The 22711-nt window shown below is 44.5% G+C and overlaps 1 protein-coding gene and 1 long non-coding RNA gene across 2 annotated transcripts in view; one reads left to right on the plus strand and one right to left on the minus strand.

Moving 5' to 3' along the window:
* The window catches only part of AUTS2 (autism susceptibility candidate 2), a gene marked incomplete at its 5' end in the record, with an annotated part of 1129652 nt that overhangs the window by 67895 nt on the left and 1039046 nt on the right, over positions 1 to 22711 (minus strand). The window contains one exon of the mRNA XM_014544397.1: positions 19533 to 19584. Within this exon, the coding sequence (XP_014399883.1) occupies positions 19533 to 19584 (52 nt within the window). The remainder of the gene's footprint in view (positions 1 to 19532; positions 19585 to 22711) is intronic.
* LOC106727103 lies at positions 6652 to 12828 on the plus strand. Its single transcript, XR_001363262.1, has 2 exons — positions 6652 to 7023; positions 12573 to 12828. It is a non-coding gene; the product is annotated as an uncharacterized LOC106727103 (long non-coding RNA).

The raw sequence follows: 22711 nt of genomic DNA on the forward strand, positions 1-22711 counted from the left end.
TGAAAGAAATAGACTTACAAGTCCAGGAAGCGCAGAAAACCCCAAACAAGAGGAATCCAAAGAGGACCACACCAAGACACATCATAATTAAAATGCCAAGGGCAAAAAACAGAGAGAGAATCTTAAAAGCAGCAAGAGAAAAGCAGTTAGTTACCTACAAGGTAATGCTCATACGACTATCAGCTGATTTCTCAATACAAACTATGCAGGCCAGAAGGGAGAGGCAAGAAATATTCTAAGTGTGAAGATGGTGTAAGGAGCCTCTGGAACAACTTCAAGCATACCAACATCTGAATTATGGGGGTGCCAGAAGAAGAGAGAGAGCAAGATATTGAAAACCTATTTGAAGAAATAATGACAGAAAACTTCCCCTACCTGGTGAAAGAAATAGACTTACAAGTCCAGGAAGCGCAGAAAACCCCAAACAAGAGGAATCCAAAGAGGACCACACCAAGACACATCATAATTAAAATGCCAAGGGCAAAAAACAGAGAGAGAATCTTAAAAGCAGCAAGAGAAAAGCAGTTAGTTACCTACAAGGTAATGCTCATACGACTATCAGCTGATTTCTCAATACAAACTATGCAGGCCAGAAGGGAGAGGCAAGAAATATTCTAAGTGATGAATAGCAAGGACCTACAACCAAAATTACTGTACCCAGTAAAGCTACCATTCAGAATTGAAGGTCAGTTAAAGAGCTTCACAGACAAGAAAAAGCTAAAGGAGTTCGTCACCACCAAAACAGAATAATATGAAATGTTGAAGGGTATTCTTTAAGAAGAGGAAGAAGAAAAAGAAAAAAAAATATGAACAACAAAATGGCAACAAATACATACCTATCAACAATTGAATCTAAAAATCAAAATAAATAAGAAATCTAATGAACAGAATAAACTGGTGAATAAAATAGAATCATAGGCATGGAAATGGAACAGACTGACGACTCTCAGAGGAAAGGGGGGTGACGGGGAGGGAAGAGATTTAAACAAAGATCTTATATGCACATATGCATTACCTATGGACACAGACAACAGGGTGGGGAAGGCCTGGGGCGGGGTGGGAACCAGGTGGAAGGGAGCAATGGGAGGCAAATAGAGGGACATCTGTAATCATCTCAACAATGACGATTTTTTAAAAAGTCAGTATCATTGAACAATTATGAAGGTGTGTGTGGTGAGGGATGGGGAATGGAGTGCTACATTGCATTTCAAGAGGCTAAAGAGACATATCCACCAAATGTGTGACCCCAGTTGGATCCTGGAAAAAGAGTAAAAGCCCTCTATGTAAACATGGGTGTGTGCGCCCATACACATGGCCATACATACACACTAGAAACAAGCAAGGAAAGCTCAATATGAACTTGAGATAAAATTGTGGAATTGCAGTTAACTTTCCTCAGTGTGATAGAGGCACTGAGATAGAAAAGGGCAGGAAATGAATACAAAGTGTCCTGGCGTCTTTAACTCTGAACTGATCTCCTCAGTATGAAGCTCTTCCCAACAAGCTTGTATCTGTAGAGGAGAGCCATGAGCTGAGACCCTGAGGCTGCCGGGTCTGACACCATCAGGATGGAATTCCTCAGCTCCTGAAACCCCAATAACAAACATGGCCAAATGTTAAGAATTGATGGATCCAGGTGAAGGGTATACAGGCATCCCATTGTCTTCTTTATAATTTTTTTGTAGATCTGCAACTTTGCACCATAAAATTCCTTTTGCAAACCTTTGCAGGGAAAATTGAAAGTGAGGAAGAAAGTAGGTCATGGTCCAACAGACCTGGAGTCAACATTTGCCTACCCCATTAGACCATGAGCCACGTCCGTGTCAATGTCCACTGCTCCTAGCACAGTCTCTGACATAAACAGGTAGTCAAATATCCGATCAATGAATGAAGAGAACATGAATGAAATCCTGGCTTCAACACATGTCAGCTGGGTGGCCTTCAGCAGAAGTCTCCCTGAGCCTCTGTAAAGCAGTTATAATATCAGCCTGTGGGGCTCGCTACCCATCAGAGAGAATGTATATGAAGGGCCCAACAGAGCAGTTGCCACATTCTCGGGACTCAGCAAGTGTTGCTGCTGCTGTTATTATTACTAGAGGCCCGGCACACGAAATTCATGCGCGGGTACGTTCCCTAGGCCTGGCCTGCGATCAGGGCCATCTTCCCCGGCTACCCGCACTCTGGCTTATAGCTAAGGACTCAGTCAATGTTAGCTCCTATCGCTAGTGATTGAGGCACATTAGCAAACTGTGAAAGAACTTGGACTATCACTAGGGTGAGCATATGGCCAATCCAAGTTTAAATCTGTTGTCCCAAAGCAATTATTATTTTTTTTTATTGATGGATTGCTTTTAGAGAGGAAGAGAGGGAGGGAGGAGAGAGAGATTGATTGGTTGTTGCACTTATTTATGTATTCACTGGCTGAATGTGCCCTGACTGGGGATCAAACCCACAACTTTGGTGTATTTCTGAAGTACCTTTTGGTGGTGTGTCTGTGTGTATGTGGCAGGGAGAGAAGAAGAATTTCCAATGGGATAGCACTCAGAGTAAGCTTGTTTTTTTTCCCCTCTTTTTGGGACAACAACGGAGCTACAAAGACAGGGCCCAAAGTAATTATTATAGTCGTCTGCTTCACTTTCAAGTGCCCTGGTCTGGACAGAAAGTAATATAGTCACCTTAATTACCACTCAGAAGATATGCAAACACCAGGTATTTTACAGGAAGGGGGATGAGAGAAATATACCAAAAAGGGGTTATTTGTTCAAATTCCTAAAGAAGCAGGGCTAGAGCTGCTGTTTATAATTTCCCATTAAGTGCTGTTTGCTTTTTAATCTAAGGGTATTAAGAGAGACAAAGAAATAAAAAGCCAGTTGGAAAGGAAAGACTGGGGCCAAGCAAGGATGGGAGAGTCAGACTGACTGACTAGGAGGTGGCCAGGGAAGAAGGCAAAGGAGCCAGCTCCCCCCTGGTCAAGAGGAGACCTCCTAGGTCTGGAGGAGGAAACTGACGCTGTTCCCCAACAGAGGCTCAGTCCTCCAGACAGGCCTCAGGTGGGTGGGGTGGGCGCAGCTCAGGGAGCTGAGGTAGGAGGGGGCCCAGGGCAGTTACTCTAGTCAGTCAAGGAATGAAGGAGGGAATGGCGGGCGGGGGGGGGGGGGGGGGGAAGGGGGGCAGGATGCTTCCAGAGTTCAGAGGAGGCTGGAGCACAAATGTACACAAGACCATCAGCCCAGTCACCTGCCGTCCTCCAGGACACACAGCAGCCCGGGGGCAGGAATGGAGGAAGTGAGATGACTGCATAGTCACCGTGGTTGGCAAGGGGGTGGAACAGAAGGCTCGGAGGGTGAGTGTCGGTGAGTGCCTTGGAAAACCCTGCATGCCAGGGCTCTAATACCTCTGTGCAGCATTTTTTAAAGAATGAAAGAGCTTAACCATGATGCTCTGCCTCAAAAGGCATTCCTGCCCACAGAGAGCCAAAGGTGAGCACAGGTAGGAGTGGGCTGGGCGAGGGCTTGAGGCTCCAGGAAACATGGATGAATGGCAGGGATTCCTTGAACTTTGGCTATCAGAAAACTCAACATGGGTTGGGCTATTTGGCTTTATAAGAAAAAATGAAAAAGAAATAGAAAAGAAAAGAGAGAGAGAAAAAAAAGCTTACTCTGAGTGCTAGCCCACTGGAAACCCTTCTCTCCCTGCCACATCCACACAGAAACACCTCCAAAAGGTACTTCAGAAATTTCCACTTTTCCTTGGACCCCTTTTGGGTGCCTGGCTGTCTACAGTCCCCACCACCCCCTTGCCTCATCCACTCGCCCTTCCCTGGGTATGTAGATGCCTGAATTTTGGGCTCTCTTAACATGGCTTTGAGAATTAGTTCTCCCATCTACTTGAGTGAGGCCTTCTCGACCAATAAATCTCTCCTTACCACCACTCCCAAATTAAGTGATAAGTTCCAAACAATAAAAATTTTAATAACTTCACCAAGATCTCCAGTTATAACCGCTGTCCCATCACTTGAAATTCCTTTACAGCTTTTCCAGTTTAATTTTTAATTAATCAGCAATATAATGCTCCAGTTCTATAAATATATAAAATCTACTTTTGTGGGAGGTTAAGTTTAAATATCACACTAAGTCTTCCATTAAATTAAGTGGCTAAATATATCTGACATATGCTGAAAGTGTGGGTGTTCCTCACTCTGCTCTCCCTCAAGTTTCCCAGGCTAGAGCTGCATGATCAGTACTTTTACCTAAATATCCTGCAAACAGTTCAGGCTGAATGGGAAACTGTGATGTTGACAGGAGGCATTTTTCAATTCACCAAACAATAGCCCCCACCCCTGCAGGCTGGGCTGGCACAGGTAGGAAGAGCAGGAGCCTGGGAGACTGGGACACAAGAACTGGCTGTTATTTCCCACGTGAATTGTTTTCTCACATGCAAAACACCTATTTGGCTGGGCCACAGTCTGAGTTAAACAAACACGAAAACCCCTGGCACACTGCAGGCACTCAATACGCGTGGACAGCCTCCCGGTCACTTCCTGAAAAAGGACCGGTTGGGATCATCAGACCATCTCATGATGCCAAATGAGTCGATAAGATCAAGTAACATTCAAACTTTTCCAAGTCTGCTTTGATCAAGTCACTTGGTCACTCCGGTTATAACGTACATTCGAAGATTTGAAATAGCTTTCAGGATGTCCAATAAACAGAAGCTGAACCCCTATTTCGTGCAAAGCGCCCTGCTGGTCACCGTGGGAAAGATGAGGGAAGAATTCAAAGAGGGTAAGACAGCAGCATCTATCGCTTTAGTAGGAAAGGCAGCCTGCAGGAGCGTTCACATCATGGGCAGATGGAAGGCTGCCTGCAGGACGTGGCCTTCGAGCAGAGCTGTGAAGGACAGGCGTAACTTTAAATTGACACACACGTGTGTCTGAACCCATTTGACGGTGCTCTTTCAGACAGCACTCTCATTTTTAGATATGTTGGCCCTTCCATTGATAAACACAAACCACTTAAGAAAAGGTTCAAAAAATTAAAAGCATGGGTTAGATCTACTGTAAGGAAAATGCAAACAGAGAAGGGTTTTAGAAACAGTAATACAATTCCTAGAAGGGTAACAACTTCTTGCTCTATAAGTTGCAGTTAAAAGAAAAAATAAACATTTGTCTTGCTTTTCCCGTGATTGTACCTGACTTCAACAAAAGCGCTCTAGTTGATGAGGGAAAACTGTTGTACAGAAGAATTTCTTTCGGCTGACAAATGTGGAGGGAAGATAGCAACGTCACCCTTTTGCCATCCCTGATGAAATACTTCCTTGGGCAACTATCCCCAGTGGGTGAAACCACTGGAGGAAAGTGGATGGGGAACTTGACAATGCGGGTGTCAGTCTGTCACAGCCTGACCTCACTGAACAATCTTGGCATCACCAAAACTGAGACCCCCAGACATCGTGGGCCCCTGCAACGTCTATGGTGTTTTCTCGCCAAAAAGTCTAACTTGAATGTAGTCCAGGCTCTTGGGCCCAGTTCCCATTGTAGGACATGTGAGGGGCAGAGGAATAAACTAAACGACACCACAAGGGCTTGCTTCCGGCATGTGGAACAGCTGACCTGGTTTCTGCAACAAGCCACTGGCTTGAGAATAGGAGGCCGGGAGAGTGTGGAAAGCTCCTGATTAAAGTAACTGATCCGTGACCCTGGGGTGAATCGAACGGGAATAAACTGTGTAAAGTGGCACCTGGGAGACAATCGGGGCGATGGGACTACAGATGGGAATCGGAGTATGCTGAGGAATTATTTTATATTTTGTCAGGCTGATAACAGCATGTGGTTATACAGGAATAAACTTTAAAAAATAGATGTACACTGAAGTAAGTAGGGGTGAAATGCCATGAGCTATAAAATCAGCAATAAAGAGAAGAGAAATCACCCCATCTATCCTTTCACCTACAAACATCTGTGGCAAATCCTGATAAATATGAATCTGGATAATGGGTACACACGAGGGTTCATTCTAATGTTCTCTATGTTTAATTAATTTGGACAATTTTCATGTTTTAAAAAGCTCCTGATGTGGATCCATTAGGAAACGGAATTCACTTTCATATGCAAATTTCACGTCACATGTAAAGACACACTTGCTAAGCCTTTGAGCTGATTCTCAATTCAGATATTCACTGTTGGAGAAAGCACTTACACTTGGAAAGCCTTAACACACTACGAATCCCTGAATGTGCCCCCAGGACCAGAAGCATTGGCACCCACTGGTTAACTGTTGGAATGCAAGTTCCTGAGCCTCAAGGTGGTGGGACCCACCGACCTGTGTGTTAGCCAGCTGCCCAGAGCATTCTAATGCAGGCAAAAGTTTGACACCCCACTTGGGGGGATGTCTATTATTGAGGAACACCTAAGAAAGCTTTAATATTCAGGTGAACTTGATGAAACATCTTAGAAAATGTCAATTTTTGGAAAAACCCAGCTTCGGTATAATTTTATAGCCTTAGCACTTTATAGTATTTTGCATAGAAGAGAAAATATTTTAAAATATTGCCATCCATTATTCTACAATCCTGGCAATTGCGGTTGAATAAGGAATCTACACAGAACTTTGGTTACCAAATAGTTCCTAGTAGCCACAGCACACTTGCTCTGTAGCTGTGCCCTGTGCTGGGATAACCCCACATACAGATGGCAGGTGGGCATTGGTGAGGCAGCATCTGCCAACCAGGAACTGAACAGAGCAGTTTGTCTTTGAGAAGCGGTTGAGTAAGTTAGCTTGGCTGGTTACAGTATAACACTGGCCCAAGGTCATGGTTCCAAACTCCATTTAGGACAGATAGCTTCGCTTTATAATACAGCCCTAAACACAGGCCTGGTATCGGCCAGCCTCCTGGACATGAGGAGGCCTGTGCACCAGGGAAGAGAGTGGAAGGACAGGAATCCAGGGCAAGGGGCAACTGAGTCCAGTGGTGGGTCCACAGTGCCACTTTCAACAGCTCCAGTGCACCTGATATTGAAAATAAGTAAGTAAAAACGTGCTGGACAATGATCAGGCTTTCTCCCTATTTGCTAGGGAGTCTGGATTTCACCGAGTGATCCATGTATCATTTGAGCATTTACAAAAACCCCGCTGTCCAAATGTCCTTCCTTGCATCTAGACCTGTGGTCACCTGCATCAGAATCACCTGGAAGGCTTGTTCAAGGCAGATTGCTGGGCCACACCCCAGAGTGTCCGATTCAGTGGATTTTACACATCTGACAACAGCTCCTCACGGGATGCTGGTCTTGCTGGTCCAGGGACCACACTGTGAGAAGCCCTAGTCTGGACCCGACCCTGCACCTGAATTCCAGGTGATCCATTCCTATCAGGGGTGAGTTCTTACCAGCAGAGACTTGGCCTTTTTCACTAAAACGAAGTACTGGCCCCGGAATCCAAATCCATGACACATCAAGAAGATGAGGAGGGCACAGAGTGGAACTGGAAGATTCTTTAAGTGAATTCTGTAAGCCTGCTGTGCTGGGCACTGGATAGGCACCATGGCCTCAGCCCAGTCTCAAAAAGCTGACACCGTATATCTGCAGCTGGGTCTCAGATGAGTTCTAAAGAAATTTAAGACAGGTGTGTAGGTGTGTGTGTGTGTTAAGGCCAGTGTGTGCCACCGTGCAAATGGTCACCAGTACTTGAGACTCCTCTCCACAGTGCAGCCTTACCTGCCTGCCAAACATGGCCCCCTGCCTCCCCCCAGCCCTCCCCATTCTAGGATGTCAGTTGCTCACCTGTATGGAAATGACAGCTGCTTGTCACGATCTACATGAGAGGCCTCACTCGCAGCAGTAACTAGCATGCCATTTCCAAGGCTGTCATTCTCTGGTGTCAGCAAACCCACTGTTCAAAGATTTGCTCTGACACGAAGCAGGCAGCGCCGTGACTGTTATTGCCGGGGACTCCTCTGTGCTCCGACACCGATGGCAGCTGCTCGGCGCCCAGGGTTTGTTTCACCCAATTATTTGTTTGTCACTTGCAAGCCCAGGATGTCGGGCGGGTATTGTGGAGGTATTTTTGGCCTGATGCACAGGCAGAAAGCATAATGAGGCCCTCAGGTGAAGGTCTATTTTGTCAGTTGGGTGCTAGGATGATGTGCAGTGAGAAGCCTGAGTAGCAATTAGGATATTTGAATAAGATAAGATACCTGGCAGGATGCTGAGAAGGCTCCGAAAGTCAGCCTTAACTTTTAAAATGCCAGACAATCCCTCCGCGTAGGCAGTTTTCAAGTTTGTCCTGGAGCTCACAGGGAAGGAGGAGGAGCAGGAGCCGTCTGCTCAACCCAAGGGCCCGGAGGAGGAAAGTGGCTAAACCCAGCCCCAGCCTGATGAAGGTGTGCTCTGGGGGTGAGGCCCCGGCCCAGCAGGGGTAATGGCCATTCGGGCACATATCAATTACCCACGGTCAGTGAGGCCAGATTGGCACTGGAGAGCCATCCTCTAGCCAGGTATCCCCAGCCTGACTACTGGTCAGGAGTTCCCACTTCCCTGGGAGTCGAAATCAAATTGATCTGATGTCTAACAGCTCAGGAAGAGGCCATTATACAGGGCAACGTGGCCGCTACAGACAAGTGCAAAGAAAAAAAAACCCACACAAAAAAAAACATAAATAAAACCCAAAAGAACCCCCACAAAATGTATAAGCTAATATTCGACCAAAGCACACAGCACCTGTGCCCCTGCATCTAATCCAGGAATCTGCCTCTAAGATGCTCAGTGTCTCGTCAGTGACACTCTTCCTGTCTGCAGTTCTCAGTTTCAGAAAGAGAGAGAGAGGCAGTTGACAAACCCAATTCCCTTAAATAACACACAATGGATTTGGCAACAATAAAATTTAACTTGGCTCCTCCTTAAATCCATTCACAATTGTAGTTTGTGCCACCGCTTACGGAACACCTGGATACTTAAAGTATCATCTCTTTTTCTTTACTCTAAAACCAACCTTTCCCCAACATATACGAGAAGGCTGCGAATAACGCTAAAATCCAGCGCACAGCAAATGTGGTATCGGACAACGAAGTCAACTACCTTCTGGCAAAAGGCAAAGTAGGGAGTAAATTGCTTCAGTCAAGAAGGCCTGGATTAACCCTGGAAGAAGCAGCGTTCTGATGAATTGCCTGGTGAAGGAGTCTGCTGACAGAGGAAGATGGATGGCGAGGTGGCGACATTCCCTACATTATCTAGAATGGTCCACCCAGGCCCCACTTCCATTCACCTTGGTAAAATGAGTCACTCCACGGAAAAGGAAGCTACCTGGCCGCTTGCCCTGGATGCTCTAAAGCAGGGCCTTGCTCTGGGAGTCTGGCCCCTGCCCCCTTCTGTATCTAACCTGTAGCAAAACCCCTGAGGGAAGTGGTCAGTCATTCCACTTCGGTCAAGTACAAAAGAACCAGCACCCAAGTGCTTTATACCGTGGGGCTTTATAGACATTTATGAAGCAGATAAAACACCTTTCAAAATGCAGACCAGCAGAGAAGGACTCTGCATTGTTATTCTTATTCTGGAGGTTCTTACCTCATCACGGATGGACATTCAAATTGTAGAACCTGATTCTCTCCCCCTCTCCCCACCCCGACTCTGGGACTCAGCCCCCTCTTACCTCCAGGATCTTTCTTACAGAGACGGAAGTTCCTGCACAGCAGAGGGGCTTCCACAGCCCTTTCTTGCTCACCAAGTCCAGGACTGAAGTCAGCACTGGCCCCAAGGCACCACTCCTTGCATAAGCAAGTGCTCACAGCCTCGCTCTCAGCTGTCTAGGAAAATGCAGGCCTCTGCACAAGCTTCAGGCTCTAACAGGAACGACAATACTCAAAAGAAAAGCTAACTCTGGCCTTTAGACCTTGATGGATTTTGGAGTCCCTCCAACTTTCCAACATAACCAAAGAGAAAAACAGGTTCAGTGGGGTGAGCTGCCGGTGGCCACAGGTGGCCCGCTCGGACTCAAGCCTGATCTTCGGTTACTAAACGCCGCGCTCACTGTGCCACATGCCATTGCCTCCTGGTGGTATGCCAACCTGACACACGTTTAAGCAAACAAGTCTAACTGGGGAAACATGAAAAAAGGGGGTCCTACTGATAGGCAATGCACAGAACTTTACAGTCCCCCCAAATCTTTTCATTAGCTTAAGTAACCAATTTAACAAAAATATCAGTTCTTCAGATGAGAAGCTCAAAGAGGTAGGTGTGAGTCTAACAGTGAGCACAAGTTGGCAAATAAATGTCGTGGCTCTCAGAAAGGGTGACACCTGTGGCAGCCACCTGGGATCTGGTCTGTTTCTGGTTTGCTGATCCACAGGGGCTCACCTGACATCAACTCTCCTCCTAACAAAGTCCTAAAGCCATTAAAAAAAACAAAAAACAGTCAGTGACTTCTTTCCCATTACACCACTGAAATGTCTCTTTCTGAGTTTAAACCCTTAATTTCTGGTTGTGTGTTTAATGTGTTCTGTCCACTGCTGTGTGTCCTGAGCCTGTTACGTACTCAGTGCCTGACCATATTTGTTGAATGAAAGAGTAATTTCAACATGGCCTCCACTTTACACTCACTGAAGGAACAAACTGAATAAGCATTGACATCCTTTACTTAGCAGATGACAAAGCTGATTTCAGAAGACTCCTTGTCAAACCAAAGTTTATGGATACAGTTGACGGATAAAGAGGTCCTAAGAGTTTATCAAACCAAGAAGCCCAGCGGAGGGCAGGCCACACTTGGAACATCCGCAATTGATATAAAAAGAGGAATTGCATGGTTGGTCATTCTGGGCTTTACTATGGAAAAGCCTTCCCTGGCTATAAACAGATAATGAGAAAATGATGTAATGTTGGCTAAAATTAGGTTTTAGTGTTACTCTGCTGAGAGATGTGAAAGGTGATAGATAAGAGGGGGGAAAATGTTTTCCAAGTGGCTTTTAAAGGCATCCAAATATAACCACCTCCCACATCAGTCTATTAACAGGCACACTTGAGACATTTCCCTCTTCAAAAGGACTCTTAGAAAAGCAATGATGTGCTCTCAACCCCTTCCTTTATAAGACAAGGTTTACGAGGGTCAGAGAGGATTGGAGGGCCCACAGAACACGGCTCATTATGAACAGACCCCTCCCATCTCAGCACAGAACTGGGCCTCAGGCTTACATCACCAGTTGCTAAGGAAATGCTCCCGTTTGAAAATTCTAAGTCACTTCTAATAAACTCTGGCTGAAAATTAAAGATCAGTCCACTCACAGGCACAGGAATGGGCATGGAGAATAGAAATATGGAGATACATGACCTTATTAGAAGGTGAGAAAATCAGAGATGCCTGAAGTTGATGCAGTAACCATGGCAATTTTGGTCACACCTCCTCAGATAATGGTGGACCTTCTGGGATGCCAGAAGTCCTGGCTGAGACCCACCACCATCAAGAAAAGTTCTTCCCAAACTCCAGGGATCATAAAATACCTCGGGGAAAGCCCCAGGGTCTTGTTCTGGCCGTGAGATGGTTAGACATGCTGCCTACCACCTCCAAGCTGAGACTTGAAGAGGCCCTTCTACGGTTCTGACCTGCTCTTCTCCCTCTGCCAAGATAACTACCAGGATGGGAGCAGCCCAGAGCTGGTCCCAGAGTAAAGACAAGGCCTGCAGCAGGTCCATAGCTGACCCATCATGATACGTTTGTTGTCACAGCCTCTGCGGCACAATGTGCAACAGGGGACAGACAGAGACCCTGAACTGCTGCCGAAGGCAAACACGCTTCTCAGGAGCCAGCTGGGACCGTCCACCTGGGTGATACTGCTGACTCCCACAGAGGGGCACAACGGGGACGCCCACAGGACATGGGCTCTTCACCGCGCCATACCAGTGGCAGGATGTTTATTCTTCAACTCCTGGAGCTGCTGAGAGGCTTGCTCACATGGACACTTCTGCACATCACATCACATCACATCACATCACATCACAGTGCACTGATAGGGTGCCTCACAAACCTGGGCTCCTTCCACTCATATCCATAGGTTCTGGACTTGGCAAGAAATCTCTTACTTCTAGGAGGGGATCCAGAGGTATAGCCACCTATAGCCAGCATTTCACTTGCAGGTAAAATGAACCTCCAAATACTAATGTATGGGCCACCCTGCATAATCAGGCCTTAGAATGCACTCTCCCAGTGAGCCCAGGCATGCTCAGCCACCCACGGAAGTCAGGTCTATGGGGTGGCATGGGTTATGGGGAAGCAGCACAGAACTCTGAATTCAGGCCAGATCCCCTTGGTGAGATCCCCTTAGTGGTAAGAGGGTCTTTCACAGAGAGCCATTTCTGCTTTTTTAAAGCACAGATTGGGCAAGTGGTAAAACACGTTGATGGCTGCCCCAGGCTAAAATCAAAGACAGCTGAGCAAAAGTTCAGGCACCATGAAATTCATAAAATCACTGTTGCACCGGCTCCACCACAGGTTCAGGAATAAACCGGTAAAAATCCAAAATGCTCGGAGGAGATTACTTGTGTGGGAATCAATCACTTCCCTGCTGAAATTTTCTGGCATTTCCTTTTACAGCATCTCCACTGGATTCCTAATTCACCGAACGAAGCTGCTGCCTGAGACTGAGCATTGCTGGCCTTTCTTAGCAACTGAGACAAATTTTGATCCTTAAATAAATTCCAGGCAAGAGCATGTTTGACTTATGCACAGGAAAGCAGAGAATTCTCCTGTAAGCTGCAAAACAATAGTGTTTTATCTTATCTGAGGAACTTATTGCCGCTTGCCTGTGTGTGTTTTACTGCCAAAATAAAATAAATTGAATCAGCTCACACATGATAACATGCTCTTTCCTAACTCATACTAATTGCTTGGCTAATTGATGTTTGTTGAACTTTCTCCATTTCATTGAGTGATTAGGTACAAAGCTAACAGTTGACATCTGTAGGCGCTTAACTGGCGTCTGTAATTACTGTTAATGTTAAATAATTGTTAGTTAATTGGAGTGGTAACTGACGGAATGGAATCCAGATTGTGAAGCAAAAAGAAACCTAGTTAAATAAACATACATTTTCAGAGAAAACAACATTTTCCTGCAGTTGTCAGAAACGAGAAATGATCCAGAGGCCATGGCAGCCCCAGCTTCCTCCGTGCAGGAAACCCTCCGGGCCTGGCGTCACCGGTGAGGGGGCCCTTTGTCACTTAGCAGGGCCCATTAAAGCAGCGGTTCTCAACCTGTGGGTCGCGACCCCTTTGGGGGTCGAACGACCCTTTCACAGGGGTCGCCTAAGACCATCGGAAAACACATATATAATTACATACTGTTTTTGTGATTAATCACTATGCTTTCATTATGTTCAATCTGTAACAATGAAAATACGTCCTGCATATCAGATATTTACATTACGATTCATAACAGTAGCAAAATTATAGTTATGAAGTAGCAACGAAAATAACTTTATGGTTGGGGGTCACCACAACATGAGGAACTGTATTAAAGGGTTGCGGCATTAGAAGGTTGAGCACCACTGCATTAAAGGCTCTCCAGAACCGATCTGAGTTTTCATTCCAGCTGTCTCCTATGAGTGTGTATTACCTTCTGAGACAACCAAATACTACGTCATTTTGTTTAACCAAACAAAACCCTGAATATGAAGGGCTTCAAGCTTTCTAGCTAATATTGCCAAGCATGGAGAGAAGACTTTCAACAGAATAAGCGAAGAGCTTGGTCCCTGGGCTCAAAAGTAAAAATCATGTTGTCTTATGTCACTGCAAGGAGTTTGCTACATTGTGATCTGCTCCTGCTGGTCTGGCCTAAGTTTTACCTGGAAAGGTGACATCACTGTCAAGGTTCTACTCAAAAGACACCATCAAGAGCGATGTGAATGTTCAGAAAAATCTTCCACCCTCTTCCAAACATTCACTTTCACCATCACAATTCCAGGCATGGGGTCCAATATGTACCCAGGGTTCCCCCCACCCCCCCACAATAATCCATAAGGTCAGGGAAAGACCAAGTCGCAGCTGATGAAAACATTAGAGGGAAACACTTTCCCCACAACCTGGGATATTTTTAGACCCTTAACGGTGGCTTCACACTAACAGTACAAGGCATCTGCTCCTAAGAATTCTCAGGGAATAATTCTATACAACCGATTTGGTACGTCAGAGCGCGATTTCTATAGAAAGGTCAATTTCCATAAGAAAAGGAGCTGATTGCTTGCTATTTGCAGTGCGCTAGGAGGAGGAACTCAAGTACTCTAGCTTCTTTGTCTCCCATCAAGGACCAATTACCCTGCAATAGTATTTAATTCTCCACACATCAGAGGTCTCTATCTCCTGAAGACCCCCAAGTGCCCCCACAAGATACAAAAAAAAAGGTCTAGAGAAAGAAAATTAAAGAATGAATAGTCCAAGTTCCCCTTATCTAGGACTTAAGACATTACAAAAATGCAGCCAATTTACAGAGGCTGCAATGGACTCTTCTGCACATGCGGAATGTGCTTGACATCATGTCCCCCTCACAACCAAACCAAGACACGAGGAGGAATTGTAAAATGGTCTCTATATGTGCATTATGATGGGGTTTTGAACTTTAAATTAAAAGGAAATTTTAAAAGAAAGCTATCCCATACTCAACAACTCCATTACTTTCACTTATATCGAAAGCACAGAATTATTTTAGGGGAGGGTTTTTCTTAAGCTCAATGGTGGCCTTGGTGGTAATATAACTCAGCTTTTTGGTCACCAAAATAAGGGGTTCCCTCTTCATGTCTAAACCTAATAAATGAGGTGAGATCATCTCCATTAAAGAATTTATTAGGTACCCAGTTACTGAACCTCATCACACCAAGCAGGTGTATCTCTAGTAACATGTCTCTCACCTGCTCTCCTCAAATCTCAAGCAATTTTTTAGCCTGGTTTTCTTTCCATGCTGCTGATAAAAGCATACTGTCAGAAATAACCGAAATCCCCACTAACGTAAAGGCTCTGACCTCATCCTATGGACCCCCTCAGCACAAAATGACCCCAAGAAGAGGCCAGGTGCGTCCACCTGCAGGCCTGGTAGGACCTGGAAAGGGAAAAACCATCCTGGTGAGAGTGAGCTCCAGGTGGTCCCGTGCCCCATCTGGTACTCACCATGGTGAGTGTCCACCAGAGCTCCCCCATAGCTGACCAGGAGGGTGGGTGGTGCTCCTTAGCTATTCACATCACAGTAGACACTGGTACTCGAAGTGGGGGCGGGGGCGGGGGGGGGAAGCACAAACCAGGGGCTTCCTCCCTCCCTGGGTCATTCCGACCTCAGTGCTTCAGCTCTCTAACACAGTGGTTCTCAACCTTCCTAATGCCGCAACCCTTTAATACAGTTCCTCATGTTGTGGTGACCCCCAACCATAAAATTATTTTCGTTGCTACTTCATAACTGTAATTTTGCTACTGTTATGAATCATAATGTAAATATCTGATATGCAGGATGTATTTTCATTGTTACAAATTGAACATAATTAAAGCATAGTGATTAATCACAAAAACAATATGTAATTATATATGTATTTTCCGATGGCCTTAGGCGACCCCTGTGAAAGGGTCGTTCGACCCCCAAAGGGGTCGAAACCCACAGGTTGAGAACCGCTGCTCTAACAGCTCACTCAGGAGGGCCCAAGGCTACTATGTGAGACACAGGGGAAGGTAAAGAAGGGGTGAGAAAGGCCTGGTGTGAAATACACCTCTCGGCCACCTCTCCTCTATAACTCCCCGGCCTGCAGGACAGATCCTGGACAAGAGGGCTCTGTGGCAAGAAGGGGCCTTTTCCTTCCCCCTAACCTAGAGCATGAGCCCACACCTGGGCTGGTCCATAGACAGAGGACTCCAGAGACTATTCTCCTTCCTCCCAGGTAGGGCTGCCCTTCTTTCCTGTCCTCCTCGGGGAGCTCTGCTCTGAAGCAATGTCAGAGTTTAAAGGAGATGAACTATCTTGGCAGGATGGTCACAGGCAGCAAAGGACTCACTTTCTGCATTCCCGTCTATACATCAAAAGTGGCAAAAACTGCCAAGCAGGCCCTCCGGTAGGTGAGAAAGGGTAATACACGCTGGCTGGCCATTGTCGGGGAGTTCCTTTTCAGGAGAAATACTCCAGAATTGTGAGTACAAGTCCTGTTGCTTCCATAGCAGTTCAACCAACTAAACATGGACAAGAAAGAAGTCTTTCTCTGTGTGTTTCTGTCTCACTGAGAAAATTAATTTTTCCTATGGCAGATGGGTGAGTCACAAAGACAGAAGGATTCATAAAATTCACATGAACATCCTGTAAACATTTAAACACACTCTGATTAAATAAGGCAACCATGACCTTGATTAAAGTAAAACTTTTTTTTTAATGTCTACACCCCTAAGCCCTGCAATCTGGAGGCTCATCTTCCCACCTCTTTGGACATGCTCAGTTCTCACTGGAATGGCGTGGGCACGTGCAAGCACGCACTGCTCAATTCGTTTGCTTTAAAAATGGGAAATAAAAGGCATCAGAAGAAAGCAACGATTTGGAACACCTAAACACAAAACTCTTACCAGTTCTCCATTAAACTGGATAGACTCTACAACAGAGAACATCAACATAAATTCAATGGGCAGAAGTGACAGAAAACCCATCCATTGGACCTACTCTTTTTCAGCCCCTCCCCACGTCCCAACTAAATGTTAGAAAACATCCCCACCAGAGACCTCAGGCCCTAGCCAGACTGGGAGCTTTTGCCATGGTTGGAAATTCTGACCTACAGAGGCTGCCTGACTTATTCGGGCTCACAAATAGATGGACAGGACTTGAGCCATGGTCTGCTGCTTCAGCCTGGAGCTCCATCCCAACATCACAGCTGCCCCCCCAGGCCCCAACCATAATCAGTTTGTGAGATTAACACTGCCCCCCCACAGTGGCATTTTATGGCCCAAATCTGCTGCCACTGGGCTCAGCAGCATAATCGGCATAATCGCAGCACCAGTTTAGAGCCAGGCTTCTCTAGGGCGGAGCACTGTAGAACTCTGAGCCAGAGAGGTGATATGTAGCTTTAAACATCTGAAGGTGGAGAAATACACGTGTCAGCTCCACTGCAAGCTGGAAGCTTTGAAGATATTCCCAGTAGTGTTTGTTACCTGGTGTAAATTTGCCCTTTTCTTACAACGCTTTTTATTGCTCTTGGCTAAGAATACTGGACAGAGACAGGAGACCTGACTGGTAGGCAGGCAGGCTGCTTTGCAGGAGAACTTGAACTTGATGTGCATGAAGCTGAGAATTCCTTGAAGGCCCTGTGGACCATCCATCCAGTAAACGCTGCCACTACCTGGAGTGAAAACAGCCCCAAACCCAAAAGCACATGGCGAGGCTCTCTGCACCTGTCCTGAAGCCATGACTGACATTATCACTACACAATGAATCTCTTTTTGAAGTTGTTTTCCTGATGTTTAGCAGTTTGAATACTAATCCCCTTAACAAAACTGTCCCCACCTCCCCCCTCCTTTCCTGCTCCCCTTAATCTCCTTCTCTCCAGGGAGGGGGGTGGGTGCTGGACACCAGTCAGTCTTGTCTGCAGCACCTGGATTTGCATTGATTCCCTCTCTTGTCATTCATGTTACCAACAGGAATTAGCATAAGGCATTAAGGGGAAACTCAGGAGGAGAAAAGAAAGACCATTTTGATGGAAATAAGGGGCAAAGGAATAATCTGCCATCAACTAAAATGCTTATTTGTGTATGGTTTCCCAAGCAAAGCTTAGAAAAAGCCTGTGTTGATTTTAGTGTACACAAAGAAACCTTAATCCTTTCAAGGCAACTAAATCACCCCAGAAAAAGCAGCTCAGAAGAAAGGCACCCTGTCAGGGGCGACTATTCACAACCAAATAGATGCCACAAATCACACTCTGTAAGTAAACACAAATAAGAATGTGGGAAACGTTTGATTGGAAAAGGGAAAGGGGGAGGGGGCAGAAGCAGGAGGGAGGGGGCAGAGGGGTTCCTTATCAATCACTCTCCATTTGCCCTGAGGAGAGCCTTTCAGCCTGGTGAGGGCAGCGAGGCCTGAAAGCAGGTCTCAGAGCCAACTCTCACTCTAGGGCTCATCCCAGAGAGGGGAAACACATTCCAAAGCTTTATGTAAACTGGCCAAAGTAAGACACAGTCACATGGCGCTGGAGGTCCTGGGAGGGGCCAGGCCGGGTTGTCACTGAAACACAGAAGACCTCCTTTGGGTGACCTGGCCTACCTCAGTCTCCTCCTTCTCCTCCCACCCCACCCTCTTTCACACAGATACACACCACTGTCTACTGATCCTCTCCCTCATCAAAATGAGCTATAAACAATTATGCATTTTTACATATGAGCACTGTATGCCGTGAACTGCACCTATCTTCTTTTATTGGGCTTTTAGTATTATGGTTAACAAATTTACACAAACTTTCAGTCCATCAAAAAAATATGATGAAATATAAAACTGGAACACTCCATTATGCAATAAAAAAAGATAAAATTCAATATGACAATAATTCTGGGAGTAATAGCAATCACATAGGCATATACATCTCAAGGGAACTCTAAACATAATGTACTATTTAAAATTGCAGTTGGTTCCAATTCTAAAATAATCTGTGAGCTCAAAATAACTGAACTTGAAAACGTGTCTTACCAGCTAGCAAAAAATGCTAGCCTAGGCAAGGATGGCATGCTGAAGTGGTTTCAAATTTCACTTGATGAAGGCCCAACTCGGCACAGGCGCTGCCTACTCTCTTTCAGGTAACACAGAAGGGATTCCCACAGAAAGCACACCTCCGTTTAGCAATTATCACGCAAGCATCTGTATCTCGTTCTATTATAAATCTAATTGATCCCTTTCAAATCATACACCTTTGCAAGGCCTGTGAGTAGACACTCCTTTAAATTTCATTATTTCCAGCAACACTGCTGCAATGAAAACTGCTCAGAAACCTATTCGCAATAGATACGTTTTCCCTTAATGTACGGCTACAGCGTTAGCCTCTCTAACTCTTTATTACGGTTTGGAAGAAATTAAAGGGATAGCACATATTTAAATTTTGCCCTCTTGCTCATTTATTAACTTTACAGAAGGCCCACAGCAGAGTGAGACTTGGTTTATGACCATAATGCTGCGAATATAAACATCCACAGGTTATTAGAGTCTGCAGTACAAATCGGCTATTTATAGTTCTCCGACTGCTGGGCAGTTGATAAGTAACAATAAAGTTAAGGCGTTTTGAGAACTATTGTTCTCTATTACCGCATCCTGCATTACATTAAAGTCACATAGTAGTGATTTCTTACTCAAATCAATTGAAATAAGGATTCAAGATATTCTTTAAAATAAACTGTTTGCAATGTACCACAAAAGAACACAGAGTCCATCTCAAGCTAAACCACAAAATATGAACAGTAGTTCAAGAATGAAAAAAAGACGGTTGTTTTTTATTCTTTCTTCCTAGGCAATGACAAGAACACAAATATGAAAATACATAAATCACAGCTCAGAATTAATCTTACCTTTGTTTACAATAACGGTATTGAAGAGTTTCTCAGAGCTGGCATCTGATGCCTGGAAAACAAGAAGGGAGAAAGAAGTGTTATTATTGTCATTAATACAGTCACCACCATCATTACTATTTTTCTAAATCAATTTACTGCATTTAAAAAAAGCCTAAGTCGGAAAGCAGCAATTTCCCCAACCCTCCATTAGGTGGTGCTAGTTGACTGCCTGAGAGAGACCTGCAGTGCAGTTATTTGCTGGAGGGGAAATCTGATTTCAAAAATGTGTCCTTATTAGACATATTATCTGTGCAAAACATATTTCTATGAGATGATACACAAAGCAATTCAGCTCACTCACATAATGATTTTGCAATTTCGTTGACAGATCATTATTTTGGAAATGGTACTTTTTTCATATTTGCACACATGTCTATTTTTCAATTTCCTTTCACAAACCAGAAATGCCCATTATTTAACGCTAAGCCTTTCCTCACTAAAAAGTGTCAATTAGCGCTTCCAGAAATTAATTTTTAAATATTCATCTGATGATCCAAGATCCCTGTCCCTTATAGTAACCAGGATGACCTTGGTGTTAAAACCAAAGCAAGCTGACCTGCCCCCAAACCCCACACTGTACATGCCATCACCATAATTTCCCTTGCATTTTCTAGAAACCATGTCTGCTCATTATTACACTGGCTTGAGGAAAATGAAATAAGCCTGTTTAAACAGCAAGAGCAAAGGCAATTTAAATTATACACTAATGTTCTGGGACATAAACATAAAATCAGTTTGGAGAAAAATACTATAATGTTTTGGAAGCACTAAATATTTCTAGAACTTGAAAAATTAAAAAATTAAAAATTAAGCACCCTCATTATATAATGTGAAGATGCATCTGCATTTAAAGTTACACTGGCTATGTTACATTTATGCTGTTTTGGCTACTCAATCCTTGTAAGAAATCACTTATTTTTCACAGTTTATAGAGATGCATGTTTGACAAAGCAAAGCACAGAATGCTGAATAAATAAGAAAGAAATATAGAGAATAGAAGGAGGGGTAATCTGAGGTACAGCATATTCTGGCTTTTAGAGACAAAGAAAATATTCAATTTAATTTTTCCAGGTTATGTTGAAGATGAGAGATTCTGTGTACATCTGGGGATCATGTTCTGGTTCTTAAAGCAAGTGATACAGGAAGACATATAATATTTTTATTTTGACTACTTTTCCCTTTATTTCATTCTAATCTCCCAACTGTAGGGGTGGTTCAGAAGATTAACAGATCAAGAGGGAAAAAAAAGGTTCTATGTGCAAAACAAGTGAAGTGCATACATACATAAACAGTTTAATAAATCCTAGATAGACGTTTCCTCTTATTTTGTAGGAGTGATAAAAAATAATCCAAAGGCCTTCCTGAAATCTTAAACAAAATTGTGTATTATAATATCTTTTAATAAAAATAAACTGCCAAAAAAACTGTTGCATGGAGGGGGGAGATAAGATATGCATTAAACAGATTAAGAAGACTGGATTATAAAAGCAAAAATGATGGGAACAGTCTTGTTAAACTGTAACATTAAGTGAGATTTCTAGGAATATGAATTTCCCAGATAAAAACTTAGAGATATGAGTATTTCACCATTCTTCAATAATAAAGTATCTCTTGATTCTAATTGGAATGGCTAGGTTACATTCATGGCTTAAAAAATAAATTCCAGCTGACAGTTTTAAAAAGAAAAAAGTCTGTTAATTAAATCCTTTTACCAGATTGAAATAATAACCTTGCAGATTTAGGAATTACTTATTACAATGAGCCTAACTGGCTCAAAGAAATATAAAAACAAATTGCTGCATCCCAAATATAAAAAGCATTAGTAAGGAAAGCAAACGGTTCCTGATTGAGTTTTTATTTGCATTTGGGCGTGTGCACAAGATAGAGAAGGAACAGGACAGAAGCTGGAGGTGAAGGTGAACAGGCCCTCTGGCTGCCACCTTTGTCAGCTCCACTGGGCTCCATGCTGTATTCTCAAATAGGTGGTTCAGGGAACCTATGTCTGAAGCAAACTTCGATGTGATTAATTATGATGCTAACTACTAAGTTATGATGGAAATAAGTCTGACAGGATATTCAGAGAGGCTGAGGAGTACACCTTCTAATACACGCTTTTTGAACCCTTTAATTTTCTGATACACGTTACAAAGCCTGAAATGATGCCTCTTGCAACCGGGGGAGGGGGCGTCTCCACCAGGCCTCCAAAAGAAAATGATCGCAATGGGGCTTTGGCTGACCCTAAAATGATTCTGGATCCCTGCTCTCCCCCATTCAGCTGGGTAAAGCCGTGGCAGACCACTGCCCTGAAAGTCAGAAAGAGCTTCTTAGCCAAAGCCTTCAGTGGAAACTACAAGAAAATCCTTCGCTTTTCCTCCACAAACTTTGCAAATTCTACTTATGCTTTTAAAGCATTTGTTCAAATTATTGGGCTCCTTGGGTTTTCATCTTTGGGACGTTTCGTTGTCACTGTTTTTAGAAAAAACCTTCAATACCTTATATTATCTGGCCCATTTTCCTGACTGATTTTTTTTTTTTTCTTTCTTAATCAGAAACGACAAATGGCAACGTGGTGAGCTGAGAGTTAGCAGAGGAGCGGAGCCCTTTCTTCTCTCCTTCTTACCGCGGGGGAACCTTTACAAGCTAAAGACCTTTATTTAGATTTTGCTCGCCATTTCATTCATCTCCCTCGCTTGGGTGTGAAGGTTGAGGACTTGAAGTGGCTACATCTAAAAATTGATACTCCCCCCCCCCAAAAAGCTTTTTAGTTGCTTTTTATTGAGGGGGAGGCGCAGATTTGTTTTTAATACTTAAAAATCACTAAAAACCGCAGTTGTTTAAAGAAAAGTTAAATAAGTCCAACAGATGGGAGGAAGGAACACCGACAATGAGGGCAAGGAATAAAAGCCTTCCATGCCCGAGACGGGGCACAGCCGCCTGGCTTCGGGGTCCACCTTCATTTCCTTCGGCCGAGGACCGGGGAGACAGCCCTCCGCACCGGCAGGAAGAGGGACTTTGCAACCAGAGGAACCTCCGCGAAACTTAAGCGCGAGTTCTCTCCCCACCGCCGCCGCCGATCCGCGCCCCGGTCTCCTTTCGCTTCCCCTCGGCCCCGCGTGCGAGCCGGGACCCCGACCCCG

This window comes from Myotis brandtii, unplaced genomic scaffold (assembly GCF_000412655.1).
Source record: "Myotis brandtii unplaced genomic scaffold, ASM41265v1 scaffold363, whole genome shotgun sequence".
NCBI lineage: Eukaryota > Metazoa > Chordata > Mammalia > Chiroptera > Vespertilionidae > Myotis > Myotis brandtii.